At 41.2% G+C, this 14,115-nt stretch overlaps 1 protein-coding gene across 15 annotated transcripts in view; it reads left to right on the top strand.

Annotated features, from left to right (window-relative positions):
* RBMS3 (RNA binding motif single stranded interacting protein 3) overlaps positions 1 to 14,115 on the top strand; it is a 1,420,870-nt gene that overhangs the window by 678,750 nt on the left and 728,005 nt on the right. For 3 of the 15 annotated variants that reach the window (XM_072650022.1, XM_072650021.1, XM_072650020.1), the window contains exon 1: positions 1,109 to 2,989. The exons of the other annotated variants lie outside the window; for them this stretch is intronic. In XM_072650022.1, the coding sequence (XP_072506123.1) occupies positions 2,915 to 2,989 (75 nt within the window). In that variant the 5' untranslated portion in view covers positions 1,109 to 2,914. Of the gene's footprint in view, positions 1 to 1,108; positions 2,990 to 14,115 lie in introns of those variants that run through there. 15 annotated transcript variants of the gene reach the window in all.

Here is a 14,115-nt window from a genome sequence, read left to right as displayed (position 1 = left end):
ACTTCTCTTTTCTCTCCATACATATATGTGCAAATATATATATACGTATGTATGTATATATATACATATATGTGTGTATGTAGTATGTGTATGTATGTATATATAGTTTGACTCCAACTCTCTCTCTGTATATATATATATATATATATATATATATATACACATAAAATACATCCCTTTTTTTAAAAGAAATTTTCATAGACCTCCACAGTTTTATAGAACTCACTGTTGTAATAAAGAAAATCAATTAGGCAAAAGAAAGTGCTAAGTGACTACATCTGGTAGTACACTGTATGAAACATTCTGTATCTGTAGTTTACAACCTTTCTACCTTCAAACTAATAATTGCCCGGACGAGCAAATGAATCCTTCAGTGATGGCTGATCCATGCATTCGCCATGTTTGATTTGCTCGTCTTGTCTCCTGTGTTCTCATCCATTTGATGATGGGATAGCAAAGGACCTGTTCTCTAATACAAGACCCTTCACTTTCTTGCCTGCTCCCAAGAATGTAAAACCTATTGGTGTGTCTATGCCACAGGCATGCGCCAGCACCCAAAAGCAAAACACAGCTGGCGGGTCTAATTTTAGCCTTGCCTGCCTTGAAAAGGGTCCCTTTAAGGAAATACATTTTCTCCTGCAACAATTTGTATTATAATATAGCAGCTGACTATCATGTAAGAATATTACATATTATTAGTAAAAAAAAAAAATCAGCCTAGTAATTATGCTTTTTTTTAGTTAGAAATAATTGTCAGTGAAGCCACCAAAAATCTGATACATGAATCAAATTAATTATGCAGGGATATAATTTGAGAAAAGCATGATGATAAAAAAGAATCCAATGAACATAAGAGATCTTTCTTTGCTTTGCTTTTCTTGTTTAATGGTTAAGAAAATCTGAAACCTCACGTTTCTATTGGATACTAACCTTCCAAAGTAGGCTTTACATTTCCACAACCCTTCTCTGTCCTCTGGGCTCCCCAGGAGGTGAAGGGTTAGCCCCTTGACCTGAGCTTTGATTAAGGAAGCATCTGGTTCTAGTGTGCTAACAGGTTTATTTCTAAGCATTAAAGCATCCCCCTCTCCCCTGAAAGCAGCAAGGTTAGTCTCTCTCTCTCTCTCTCTCTCTCTCTCTCTCTCTCTCTCTCTCTCTCTCTCTCTCTCTCTCTCTCCCTCTCCCTCTCTCTCCCTCTCTCCCTTTCTCTCTCTCTCCCCCCCCTCTCTCTCTCCCTCCCTCTCTCTCTCCCTCTCTCTCTCTCTTTTTCTCTCTCTCTTCCTCTCTATTTTCTTTTCTCATTGTTTGCTCTCCCTTTTCCTCTCTCTCCTCTTTTCCCTCTCTTTCTTTTTCCTTTCTTCTCTTCTTTCCCTCTCTTATTCTTTCCTCTTCTTTCTTCTTCCTCCTCTCATTCTCTAATTTCTTTTTCTTTTCTTTTCTCTCCTTTCCCTCTCCCTCTTCCATTCTCTACTCTCTCCTTCCTCTCTTCCCTCATTCTCTCCATCTTCTCTTTCTTTCATTCTCTCTTGTCCCTCTCTCCTTTCTCATTCTTCCCCTACCTTCCCCAGACATTCTTTCCAGGGCTTCCCTGTTCTCCTCCTCCTTTCCCTCTTACACTTTCTCCACCTCCTTTCATAGTCTTCTTTATCTTACTTGGTTGTTTGGTTTTTCTCCTAACTTACTGCCTCTCACAACCCCCCTCCCCTCAAGAAAAAGAAAAGAAAAAGAAACACACAAAGGAAAAATTAAGAGGAGGCAAGAAAATAAAACCCAAGCGGCTGACGGCTCCTGTTGGTCCGGGGTGGGCATAAGAGTCACGGCTCCATCGGCTGCTGGCACTGAAGTTCCCCAGGCCGGCCCAGCCCAGCCCTGCTCAGCCTCCTCGGCTCCACCGCGCCTCAGCTCCGGCTCCAGCGGCTGCCTGCCTGGAAACATGGCTTTGCTTTTCCAGACAGCCAGTAGAGGGAAGCGGGACTTCACTTGCAGCAGGGACTGAGGAAGGCAGGCGGGCGGGCAGACGGGCAGTCTCTCCCCCTGTCTCTTTCCTCTCTCCTCCTCCTCCTTCCTTCTCTTTCTCTCTCTCTCTCTCTCTCTCTCTCTCTCTCTCTCTCTCTCTCTCTCTCTCTCTCTCTCCTCTGTCTCTGTCTCTGTCTCTGTCTCTGTCTCTCTCTTCCCTCCCTCTGTCCCTCCCCCTTCCTTCCCTCTCTCTCCCTTTTTTTCTTGGAGGAAATACTGCAGCCTTCTGGCCTGCGTATGCCTCTCCAGGGAGAGGCTCACTCTAGTTCCACCCACTGGCTGGAAGGAGGGGGTTTGAATGAAAGACAAGACAAACCTTAAACACCATGTCACTCTGTGAGGGAGACAGCGGCAACTAAGCTGGAGGAAGCTTCTTTTCTTTTTTCTTTTTTTTCTTTTTTCCTTTCTTTTTTTTTTTTTTTCTCCTTTTGGTGGTGGAAGAGAGAAACAGAAAGAAAGAAAGAGCAAGAGAGGGAGAGACACACAGAGAGAGGGAAGCAGGTCTGCAGCTCGGAGTTTACAGGCTTCCAGATTCCTGTACCAGGACTTCCCACCCCCCTGCCCTGCCCTCCAAACGAGGGGAATTGACATTACTACAGACCAGCCTGTTACGGGAGGAAAAGCCCCGGATCATAACTGAAGGGGGACAGGGGCGGGCAGGGGTCCAAGGCAAGATTTGGCGGGGTGAGAGTGGGGGATTTTTTCCTGCCCCCGACTTTTTCTCTCCCTCTTTTGAAATTCTTGCTGTGTTGGAACTAGCGAGCAGTCTAAAGACAAGGAAGTCTCGGAGTTTCATCAGTCATCAGCACTGTCAGGAATAGTGTTTTTGAGAAAGAAAGGCCCGGGGCACTACACCCTGCCAACCGAGTTCCCCTGCATCGGAGATAAAGATTCCAGCTACATGGGCAAACGTTTGGAGCAACCACAAATGTACCCTCAGTACACTTACTGCTATCCTCACTATCTCCAAACCAAGGTAATGCTGCCTGCTGGGTCTGTCCAGCGGGGGCAATGTGATTGCATTATGCACTTAGTCAATTACTGCTTTCTCTCTGTATGTGCCCCCCTCCCTATCACTCACTCCCCTTCCTTCTGTGCCTCACATCCAGGAGAATGCCAGGAGAAGGGGTGCTGGGGGTGGAGGAGAGTAGTGGAGGTCAGACCAAGACGGTGGAAGGATTGTAGATTTCTCATTCCGTAGGGGATCTCGGTTTCAGTTCAGTCCCTTTGTTGTTTTAGAGGGCTTAACTTGGTTTAAAGTCTCACTTGTCCATTACAGGTAGACAAGGGTGGTTAACAGAAAGATTTCCCCCCAGAACCCCTGATCATCCGTGGGGAGTGTATGAGTTACAATTTCAGTGTTGCTGTGGGTGAATCAAGGAGTTTGTAGCTTTGAAATTGTGGTTTCCACTGGGTAGGATGTGTTGGGTTGATGGGGGGGAGGGGGTGAAAAGAATCTCAAACTTTGAGTCGTCCAAGTTTGGAATGAGGCAAGGATGTGGGAAGGACTCAGGAGAAGCTGGTCAAAATAACTGGGAAGTTGGATATCATTTTAAAATATGTGTTTAATATTTCATTACATATTGAGGTCTGATCTGGACACTCCATATGACATTTAAGAGACTCTGAAAATAAGATTCTTTCTACTTTTAGAAACTGCTTCCCCTTCCTCAGTCAGCACAGTTTTGGAAAACAGGCCTGTGTCTTGTAAAGAAATGGAATACAGTGGATGATAATTGGATGTGAATTGGTTAAATACTTTAGTTTATGACTGTCTGTACCCTGATGATCCAGAGTGTACTATGCTTAACTGCACAAAGGATATCCTATGTAACCATGCGGAGGGAAGTGCCAGATGTGAACTTTGGAGCCAATGGAGATATCCAGACACAATTATAATTCTCAGGTGTGACATCGCACCTCGAAATTGCCAAATCAATTAGATGTGGTCTCTGTGCGTTTTTTATAATCCAAAACAACCCATTCTTTTGGGGGCATACTGGGGAAATAAGGATTTCCCTTTGGAAAAAAAAATACCACCCCACTTTGGAACAGCTTCAGTTTTTAGAGCTCAGATGACATTTCCTTCTTAATTCAATTATCTTCCTGTTCCCTTTGTAGCCTCTCTCCTCAGTCTTTAAAATAAATAAATATGCAAAGGCCAGCGAAGCTTGTCTGAGGGATCTGTTGTCCCCAGAACCTTTTGATAAGATTACAGTCATGCCCTTCATGATCTAGCTATCTTTCATTTATTCTCTATCTGATTGAACCACGTCTGAGTGGACAGCCAGGCTGTGCAGAATGTCAGTGCTGTGTTAAACATTATTGTTATCTTATTATCTATTTTTTTCTAATTGCTTGATGGCTCTCCCTGCCCCTCCAAGGTCGACTTGCGTTGTATTTTACCTTTGTGAGTGGTTAGACCTCGCTGCTCTGCCGCCGATGCAGCAGACCGTCAGTCCCTCGCTCTCCTCTTCTCTTGCCTTTAGCTGAAGCTGCTTGGGGGATTGGGAATATCGATTGTTGCCTTTGCTCAAAACCCCAGAAAGGCAAGGACATGGGAAAAAATGGGGGGGGGGGGTGTTAATGTATAGTCCATCCCCCTCAGCCCTTTATCCTTTTTTTTTTTTTTTGGAAAAAAATAAAGCTTTTAACTATTAGGTGAAAAATATTATATATCCCATCCCTTTTACTCATGTAGATACATTTTGCCAAATGTTTCAGATATCATGCTGTTCTTTCTAGCTTTCCCTTTCTACTTCAGAAAAATATTCAGAAATGAAACTTCAGCTTGAGATGAATGAAATTGTCATCCATTTTTTTAACCTGTTACCACTGGAAAACAATGAAGACCACACATAGTTTACTAAAGATGTGTGCAAGACAATCTTTGCCAATGAAATGTGAATGCATGAAGGGGGAAGAAAACGAGGCAGACAGACACATACCCATAGAGATTTTTTTCCCCCTGCTCAGTATTGGGGTCCTAAAGAGTTGAGAGCTGTGCAGACAGGCAGCATCTGGATCTTGTTACTTTCAAACTAGTCAAAGTCATCCGTTTCTGGGACATTCTAAAAGAAGTTAAATCCATTATACAACCAAGCTAATATTTGGATAATCAAATAACAGGGTGCTGCTAGGATGCATTATCAGTTTCTCCCCCTATCCTGTTAATGCATGCTGTTGACATACTGTAGAACTGCAAGAGGGTCATAGAGTTCCCAACTTTTTAAAAAATCTTATTCTTAGAATCTCCATGTGTAAAGACATCCCCTTGATTTTAGTGGTTGGAGACAGGGGGAGGAGAGTGAAAGGTCATAATATAAAGTGATATAGAGAAAGGATTTCTGGAATGTTGAGTTATGTAGTGTGGAACCCAGAATGACCCCTCCTCCTCCAGCATAGGAAAATAATTGAAATGGTTCTATATTTTTTTCTCCCACTTCTCTCCCTCTCTTTTTTTTTCCCTCTCCTTTGGTGGGTTCAGGTTAGTTAGGGTGGGTATCTCTCTGCTTTCTTTTACATCTTTGAAGAAATTTGGTGAAGACTGGAGTGAGGTTTGCCAGATTTAGTATATTTTTCCAAGACTTGTCAAATCAGTATAACTTAATGTAAAAACAGTACCTATTGGAAAGAATGCTAATGGGCAAAGAATTCGTAGCAAGGGCACATATGTGTGTGTGACATCATACGCGAACTTGTTTTCAGAAAAAAAAATATGATGTCTTTGGGCTGTTTGGAGTTCTTTAGTATTTCTGAGGAAATACTTTATGTAAACGTAAAGAAATCTTAACATTGTATGTCATTATGTTCCCTCCTCAAACCCCAAAGTACAGTTTAGACACATGCCCCTTTTTCTTATCATGAAAGAGGAAATAAGTGCCATTAAAGAATACAAATTCCTCCAACACTCTTCAGGGTAAATTACATTTCAGGGAAACGGGAAGGTAATTGGGACCTTCTGTTGTGACACTTTCCCTCGCTTCTCTTTCTCCATTGTTTCCATTTGATGTGGATTTCTTTTGGATTCTCTTGACTGAGATCATTTTAAAAAATCAAAAGCTGTATGTGATTTCTTTGGAGCAGGCCCCAAAGCCTGTGTGAGTGAGCAAGACCATTTGGGGGGAATACATGCTCTCCTCCCTCTGGGGCCTTGCTCCAGAAAGCGTCCAGGGCGGAGGCTCTACTTGCTTTCATTTTCTGCAAATTTATGGCACCTTTGGATGAATTTCAAACTGCTTAAAATACATGCTATCGTCTATGGGAGGGAGGTGCATATGTTAGGGGTTAGGATGTAAAACTAGATGGATTATGCATCTAGGCATTGCTGAGAGATCCACTTATAATGCACTCCTAATACCAAATGTTCACATCTTAAAGCTGGTTTGGTTTGTTCATTCTCTTTTTTTCTCTCTGTCTGTCTCTTTCTCTCTGTCTGTCTCTGTGTCTCTCCTCTCTGTCTCTCTCTGTGTGTCTCTCTGTATGTGTGTCTCTGTCTCTCTCTGTCTCTGTCTCTCTCTCTCTCCATTTCTCTCTCTCTCGAATTTTCCATTCTATTTCTTTTAAGAAGGCACCATGACTTTGGCCAGAGAACTTTGAAAACTGGATGACAAGACACATGATATTTAAAGATTGGGTTGATCAAAACAAAAACAACTTCAACCAAAACAAACAACAAAATACTCTAGAGTACCTCCTTCCCAGAGTTACCTGGCAGGGACCTGGTCTTCCTTATCTTTTGTATAGCCTCTGTCAGAATGTGAGGGCTAAAAAATTGGATTACTGGGTTTAGAGATAGATAGATAGATAGATAGATAGATAGATAGATAGATAGATAGATGGATGGATGGATGGATGGATGGATGGATGGATGGATGGATGTGTATATATGCATATACTTCCATATGCATCAAATAATTCATACCTGTGACACCCTTGGTCGAGGGAATCCTCAGCATGAACATATTCCCTACAGATGCATAATGATGCCTCCTCTTGTAACTCTTTCTTTTAGTTGCCTGGGACTCTAACAGCTTCATGACTTGCTCAGTGTCAGATAGCTAACATGTCAGTGGAAGACTTGAACTCAAGTCTTCCTCATTCCAAAGCTGGTACTTGATCCAGTCTGCAATACTGGCTCTCTTGATACTATTAATGATGCTTAGGATGTATACTTTTCTCTTCTTTCATTCCTGTTCATTCCAAAGTACTTCTTTTTCTGCTGAAGGAATTTTATTGTTAAAGACCCTTCAGAAGATCACCAGCTAATTCGGATTTTCTTTTAAAGATGAAGTTGCTGAAACTGGTGGAATAAGAGAGGTTATCCAGGTAGGGAACCTGCAGCCTGGAGGCCACATCTGGCTTTCTAGGTCCTCAAATGGATTGGAGGGAATCAAAGAGCCACACGTAAAAGCCCCTGTTTTAAACTGCACGCTCACCTGTGAAAGGCACTCTCCAGTTTGAAGTGTATCTCATTCTTGGATGCATGGTCTAGGCAGTCCTGTTTGCTATAAACAAAGTAGCAACAGAAGATATCTTTTAAAACACAGAACCCGCCCTGCCGTGAACTCCCCAAATAGTTTTCTTCTTTTGTCCTTTTCCTCTCCTCACCCTTTTGCTTCACTCCCACTAAGGCTTTCCCTATTTTCTGGTCTCCTCTCTCAGACTGCCTTCCCTACTTTGGGCCATCTGGTTCTCCAGAAGGTCCTAAAGAAAGGGTTTCAGATGCTGGGATGCCTGACAGGGCTTCTCTGGCTGGTGGTATTCAGATTGTGTTTGGTGCCTGGTGTGAAGTAAGGGTCAGGTGTAAAGAGTAATTCATCAACCACACTCTGATTTCAGGCTGTATTTCCAACCATCTGCAGCCTGGCCTGCAGCCAGGGCTCTCACAGTCTACTTGGAGGCCCATGTGATAGGACCAAGGTAAAAGTCAGCAGTTAGGGATGAAGGAGGAGGGGCAGGACCAGAGAAGGAAAAAAAAAAAAGGATGTCCTCATTATGGAGGTGATGTTGGACTGTAGATATTGATTGCATTCAAAGCTACTAATAGGGTATCTGCTTTATTTGGTCTCCAAAAATACCATGAGGTCAGCTTGCCAGGCCACATGTAAGCAGAGATGTCTAGTTGGGTGCTAGTGTGGAGGAAAGACTTTGGAGTTTCCATAGGATTTACTGACTTCTATTTGCCCTGGAATCTTTAGCTGGGAACTTGCCAATTGTTTTAAAAACAGACAAGGAAACCCTACATTTTAGGTGCCTTTGAAAGTCTGAAACACACAAGCCTGTTTGTCTGAAAGCCCTTCTGGGCATAGATTTTTAGGGATAAGTTCTATTTCTGTTGCTCTGAGGGGGAACATGATAGTATGAAACTATATTCCGTCTTCTTGTTGATTTCATTTCAGTGTATTTTCTTAATGCTAATCGGTTTAAGAAAGGGAAGAAAATCCGGGGAAGGGCCTCTGTTTCCCTCCAAACTTTTATCCCTCATTGCATAGAGCATATGCTTTAGCTGACCCATCTCTACTACAGCATATCCACACTCGTCTTCTCACTAGACCAGATTTGGTTCCTGCATATGTAGGAGCAACAGTATTTGAAAAGGCCTCTTTGGTCTCTAGCGTGTTTTCAGCCCTCGATTCAATTCAGACTATTGATTAAGAACATGCTGTATACTGAGCATTGTACTATAGTCCTGAAAGCAGATACAAAGTCTGAATGGACATGTTAGTTCTTGTGTAGTGGGGATGGGGGGACAGGGCAGGGACCTGAAAGTCCAGAAGACCATAAGTCACTTAACCTTTCCAAGACTCAGTTTCCTTATCTGTTAAATAGGGATAATAATGCCCATTGTATCTAACTGACAGGGTTGTGATAACACCCAAAAAAGACCATGTGCATAGATTGCATTAAGAAATGTAAAGTGTCATCTAAATAACAGTTTATTAGAGGGGGATATGAAACATAAATGCTTGTGATAATAATTTGTTGAATATATTAGAGAAGGATATTAAAGACATTCGTTTGCTATATTAAAATATCTTTGTTTTGTTTTTGAAAAAATTCATTTGGGGGAAAATGAGGAGAAATAGGACTCAGATTTCCGTGAGGGGGAAAAAAGGCACCAAATAACAAAGAGATAAGACCAAGTGGGTGGGAGGTGGGTTCATTCTAGGTCTTGCTGTAAGAGGCCTGGATAACATTCGCTTTGCACTGATATGATTTTACACAGGCCCTTCTGACGTTATCGGTCTTTCTGGCAGAGGCTATGGGCTCTGGCCCAAACATGCCAATTCCAAAGCTTCCAGTAAGTGAACTTAGTTTTTTTTTTTTCCTTTAAATAAGCATCTAACCCATTTTTCCCCTTAAAAGAAAGCTTATTTAGTGGTAGAAATTTTATTCGCATAAAATGGTTGATGTTTATCCAAAACTGGCTTCCAATACTACATTAAAATTTTGTTTTGTAACAGTCTCATGAGCCCCAGCTGTATGCGATTAAATCATGTAATATCAAAAGCATGTGCGAAGACATGCTTTTATGATATAGCTAGCTGTTCCATAACAAAGGACTGCAGATGGGCACTGGAGAGGGCTGAGGAGCCAAGGTTTCCTCATGTGCAGTCACCCTACATACTGCATCCTGGGTGTCCCTGTATTTTTGTGTCTTTTTTCGTTTGTATCTTTCTTCCCCCCCCCCCCCCCCAATTTCTTTCCATGCCTAAAAGTATTGAAAATTAAAAAACAAAAAGTTGAAAACTCTATTTGAATGTGAGCACAAGAGCTAAACATGTTGAAATGAAGAGTGTACAATACTTAATTACTTTAAAAACTGTGATCCTTAAAGATGGTCATCTAAATACTGGCTGTCCCAAAAGTCTTAGTGCAATTGTCAGGTATTAAAGCTTAAGCATGAAGACTTTGGGAACACCCTGGGCAAAACACCAAATTTAAGTCTGAGTAAGATAGAAATGATATAGACCAAAAGACGATGATTCCTTTTTCCCTGCCCGACCCCAGCCTAAAATTCAAGAGGGAAAACATGATTTGTTTAATATTTACAGTCCACTTGCCCTTTCCTTTCTTGGTGTTTTCTGTCATTTTAATGAACTGTTCCTGACTTGTTCACACTTTTTAAAAAATCCATGGACATCCAGTAATTTAGATTTCCTTCTTCATTTTGGAATACCAAAATGAAACAATGCTGTTCTTTCCAAAATGAGCAAAAATAGTGGTGATGAGGACCAGCCAGTGAGGGGCAGTGAAAGAACTGACTTTTTAATGAGAAAACAGCAGACTGACATCTTATGAAGTGTCTGGAGAGGTATATGTCTTGAATCACATGTGACTTTAGCATGTTTGCTTTTCACTGCATGTACAAGAGTATGCAATGGTTGCTCCCATTCATCCAGTTCAGTTATTTTGACCAAAGTTGTTAATTTTCCCCCTCTTATTGGTTTGCTTCAGTTATGTTATCTTGATTCTGTTAACCTATTTATAATCTGTAAATTAAATATAATCTGTAAATTTCAGCATGAATTAGTGGAAGCCTAAATGTGCTTCAGTTGCACCACCGTCCCACATATATCATCATATTATCCCCCCTGCCCTGGGTTCATTAACTATACAGTTATAGTAGGTATACTATATAGAGGTATACACCTCTCTTGACGTTATTGTTTTGCATTACTCTTTTGTTAGTAATCAGTTTTTGTGTTTTATCCCCACATTTAATAGAATATAAAGTCCTTGAAGGATTCTTTCATTTTTTTCTTTATACCCTTACACTTGGCAACATGCCTTGCCTCCATTTTGCTTTCCTAGGACTGGACCTCTGTTTTATTAGTAAACAAAGGAGCCAGGAAAGAACCTGCTTCCATCAATGTAGATTGATACCTCCTCTTCACTTACCCTCTAGAGACTTTAAATATCTTGTCCATGACTACATGACATATTCACAGACAGAATTTGAAGCTGGACTTTTTTGCTCCCCTTCCTCTACACCCCACTGCTCCTTGTCTCATGTAGGACACTGCCTTCTCCCAATGAGTTTAATTCTGAGGTCTATTAGCACAAATTTCATTTCAGGAATTTTCAGAAGGATGCCAGCAGCAAAGACGTAAAAGTTAAGAGTGAAATTTTTCTCTTTGTCTAGGGAAATTTCCTGATTCCAGTATTCACTTGGTAGTGATGTTCATTTTTAGGGCAATGTTCCTGCATTTTCTTCTATCACTCCTAATATTCCTTGGCTTTGAGTCTGTTGAATGGGTGAAAGACTATATTTCAGAGTATTAGTGATAGAAAAAGGGGTGCTTAGTTTTGGTGGCTCTGGAATTTTTCTTACATTATTCCTACGTCTTGCGAACTGTGAGCCAAATTGGGTTTTGCCAACTGTCTGACACACTGGCAAATCTAAGTGTATTCATGTTGATCCATGATTCTATTCAAGATCACCAAAACAATCACATTTATCACTTCGTAGTGGGTGGGGAGGTGTTCCCAAAGTTGGAACAGAATGATAGACATCCTTTCGTCATTATCTTTGTATGTTTTTTCACTTTGGTTGTTCTCTAATCTCTTTGCTTTGACTGTCCAGAGGTGGACCTTCTCCAAGGGGCTTAATATGAACAGTATTGGGTTGTGCTTCCATTCAACAGGTGGCTTAACACTGACTAATTAAATACTTCCTTTGCTAAAGCAGCCTTCTGTAGTCACCCAGGCCAGGTAAACTGGGTCAGTGCTTTTTGACCTGAATTTGGCTAATGAGTCTGACCTTTGATTCATGCTCATAGGAGTCTGACAGGAAGATAGCCAATATTTAAATAGCTATTGATGGGCAGGGTGCCACTTTGACAAGGATTTTCCCAATGAGCAAAGCTCTTAAGAAATTGAATTAGATCCCTGAGTGAAAACTGGGATTAAGAAATCCTCCATGGGAAGGGAGAGTACTTAATAATGTATCCCCCTCATCAATCCCCTCCCTCTTCCCACCACAGTGGAGTAGATGCTCCCTTAATGAAGGCACTTATTTTTGTCTTTGAATCTGCCTCACCTATCACAGTGCCTAGAATATAGGGAGGTGCTTATCAAATGTATGAGGGAGGAAATGAATATATGAATGAAGTGAAGCAGAGACTGTCTGGTTCAGGAGGTAGGAAGTTCCTTCTGATTGGAGGTCTTCATGCAAAGGAAGGATGAACCTTTCCTGGTATATAGAGCAGATTCTTGTGCTGGTAGCAACTGAGTTTTTCATACCCTTCTGATACTGAGATTCTGGGATTCTCACTCTCCAGGATGCAGACACAAGAAAGAATTAATTTCTTCTTATTTCTCAGTGGGCCCACTCACATCCTATTTTCTGGTTAAAGACTCCAGTATATTATGTTAAGCTAGATATAAACTGAATTCACCAACATAAATGTAGTCATGAAGCCCTTGCTCCTAATTTGGATAAATGCTGCGGTGAATGAGTAGAAGAGAAACATGCTCTTATTTGGTAAGGTAAGGATTCTTGGAGGTCATATTCTCATCCTTTCCTTTATCTTTGCGGAGAGGAAAGTATTTTAAAAGTAACATAAATGCCCTATTATGCAAAACACTGGTGGTGAGAGCTGACCATGCTTGACCTTTACGTGTGACTGACATAGCCCTGTTCTATTTATTACCTTTGTTACTTTGGGAAAGTCATTTTCCTTCTGACTTTCAGTTTCCTCCCTGCTAAAATGAAGGGATTAGGCTAAATTGTCTACAAAATCCATTCGCGCTTTCAATTGATGATGCAATAGAAAGGGTAGTTTTTCTTTGGGTTTGTTTGCTTGAACTTTTCATGGATATAGTTGTAGTATGTTGGGTCAGTCAGGCATGAAAGTCTTATGGCTGAATATCGACAAGAATGGTGACTAGGTATATAGAGAAACTCATCAGTTAGTTATCTGGGTGACCTTCAGCAAGTGGCTTGAAATAGAGCATTGAATGTGATATCCTCTAATGTAGTCTCCAGCTCTAGGAGGAGCCTGCCACTCTAGTAGCTGGATATCCAGGAATCTGGCCATGTGACCATGAATTCTTTGGCCATGGCCAACCAAAAAGCAAAGAAAAGTATTAAATGGTCCTTAGTTATGCACACCCCCTTCAATTTCTCCAGTGAGGGTGGCAAAAGTGGAAAAGGGAGGAGATGGTGCTAAGACAATCTATAGATGTTCATTTGGGAGAAGACAAAGACAAGATTCAGGACGGACGGGCAGAGATGGATTGCAATCCACATCATTAGAAAGAACTTCCTGACCTCTGTAAGACCACAGTTCTATTGGAATATTGGATAGGAGGCACACAAGGGATGGATTTGTTAAAGGTGAAGTAAAGAATTATATAGATCAATAAGATCTGTGCAACATTGAACTAGGACATCTAGGTCACTCTCTTGTCATCTTAGCCTTTATCTGACATGGAATTTTGGGGTGGTGACAGGTAGCCTAGGATCTTCTAAGAAGACCTGGATTTAGCCTTAGGAAGACCCGAGTTCAAATTCTGCTTCTGTAACTTGCTATTGTGAGCACAGGCACCTTTCTGGCTTTGAGTTCCCTCATCTATCGAAGGGGATAATGAAAGCCTCATACTTGTCTTGTGGGGCTGTCATGAGGTGTGTGTTTTGTAAAACTTAAAAGACTTTAAACATCTGAGTTGATTTTCCTTTTAATAGGAGACAGAGAAGGGTATTTCATATAATGGAATGATTGTACTTGGTCTTTCTGTTCCATTCCGAGATTCTTGTTTCCTATGTGATTGTGACACATGTATAGGAACCACTCAGGATCATGGTATGTGCCAGGAACCATGCAACATTCTAGGGATACAAATAGAGGTCAAAGATGACCCCTGCTCTCAAGATCACCTGGTGAGGGAGGAAGACAACATACAAACAATTGTGTACAGACAAGATCTATATACAATCTTAGTTGGAGATTGAGATGAATTCTGAGATATAATGTAATAAAGCATGAATTTTCAGCAATTTATTCAGCATTCAATAAATTCTAGTATTTGAAATAAAGTCATAGAACATGTCTTCATTAATTTTGTAACTTCCCCTAAATTATGTTTAGTACATCT

This window comes from Notamacropus eugenii, chromosome 3, assembly GCF_028372415.1.
Source record: "Notamacropus eugenii isolate mMacEug1 chromosome 3, mMacEug1.pri_v2, whole genome shotgun sequence".
Classification (NCBI taxonomy): Eukaryota; Metazoa; Chordata; class Mammalia; order Diprotodontia; family Macropodidae; genus Notamacropus; species Notamacropus eugenii.
This window is presented reverse-complemented; position numbering and strand designations above follow the sequence as displayed.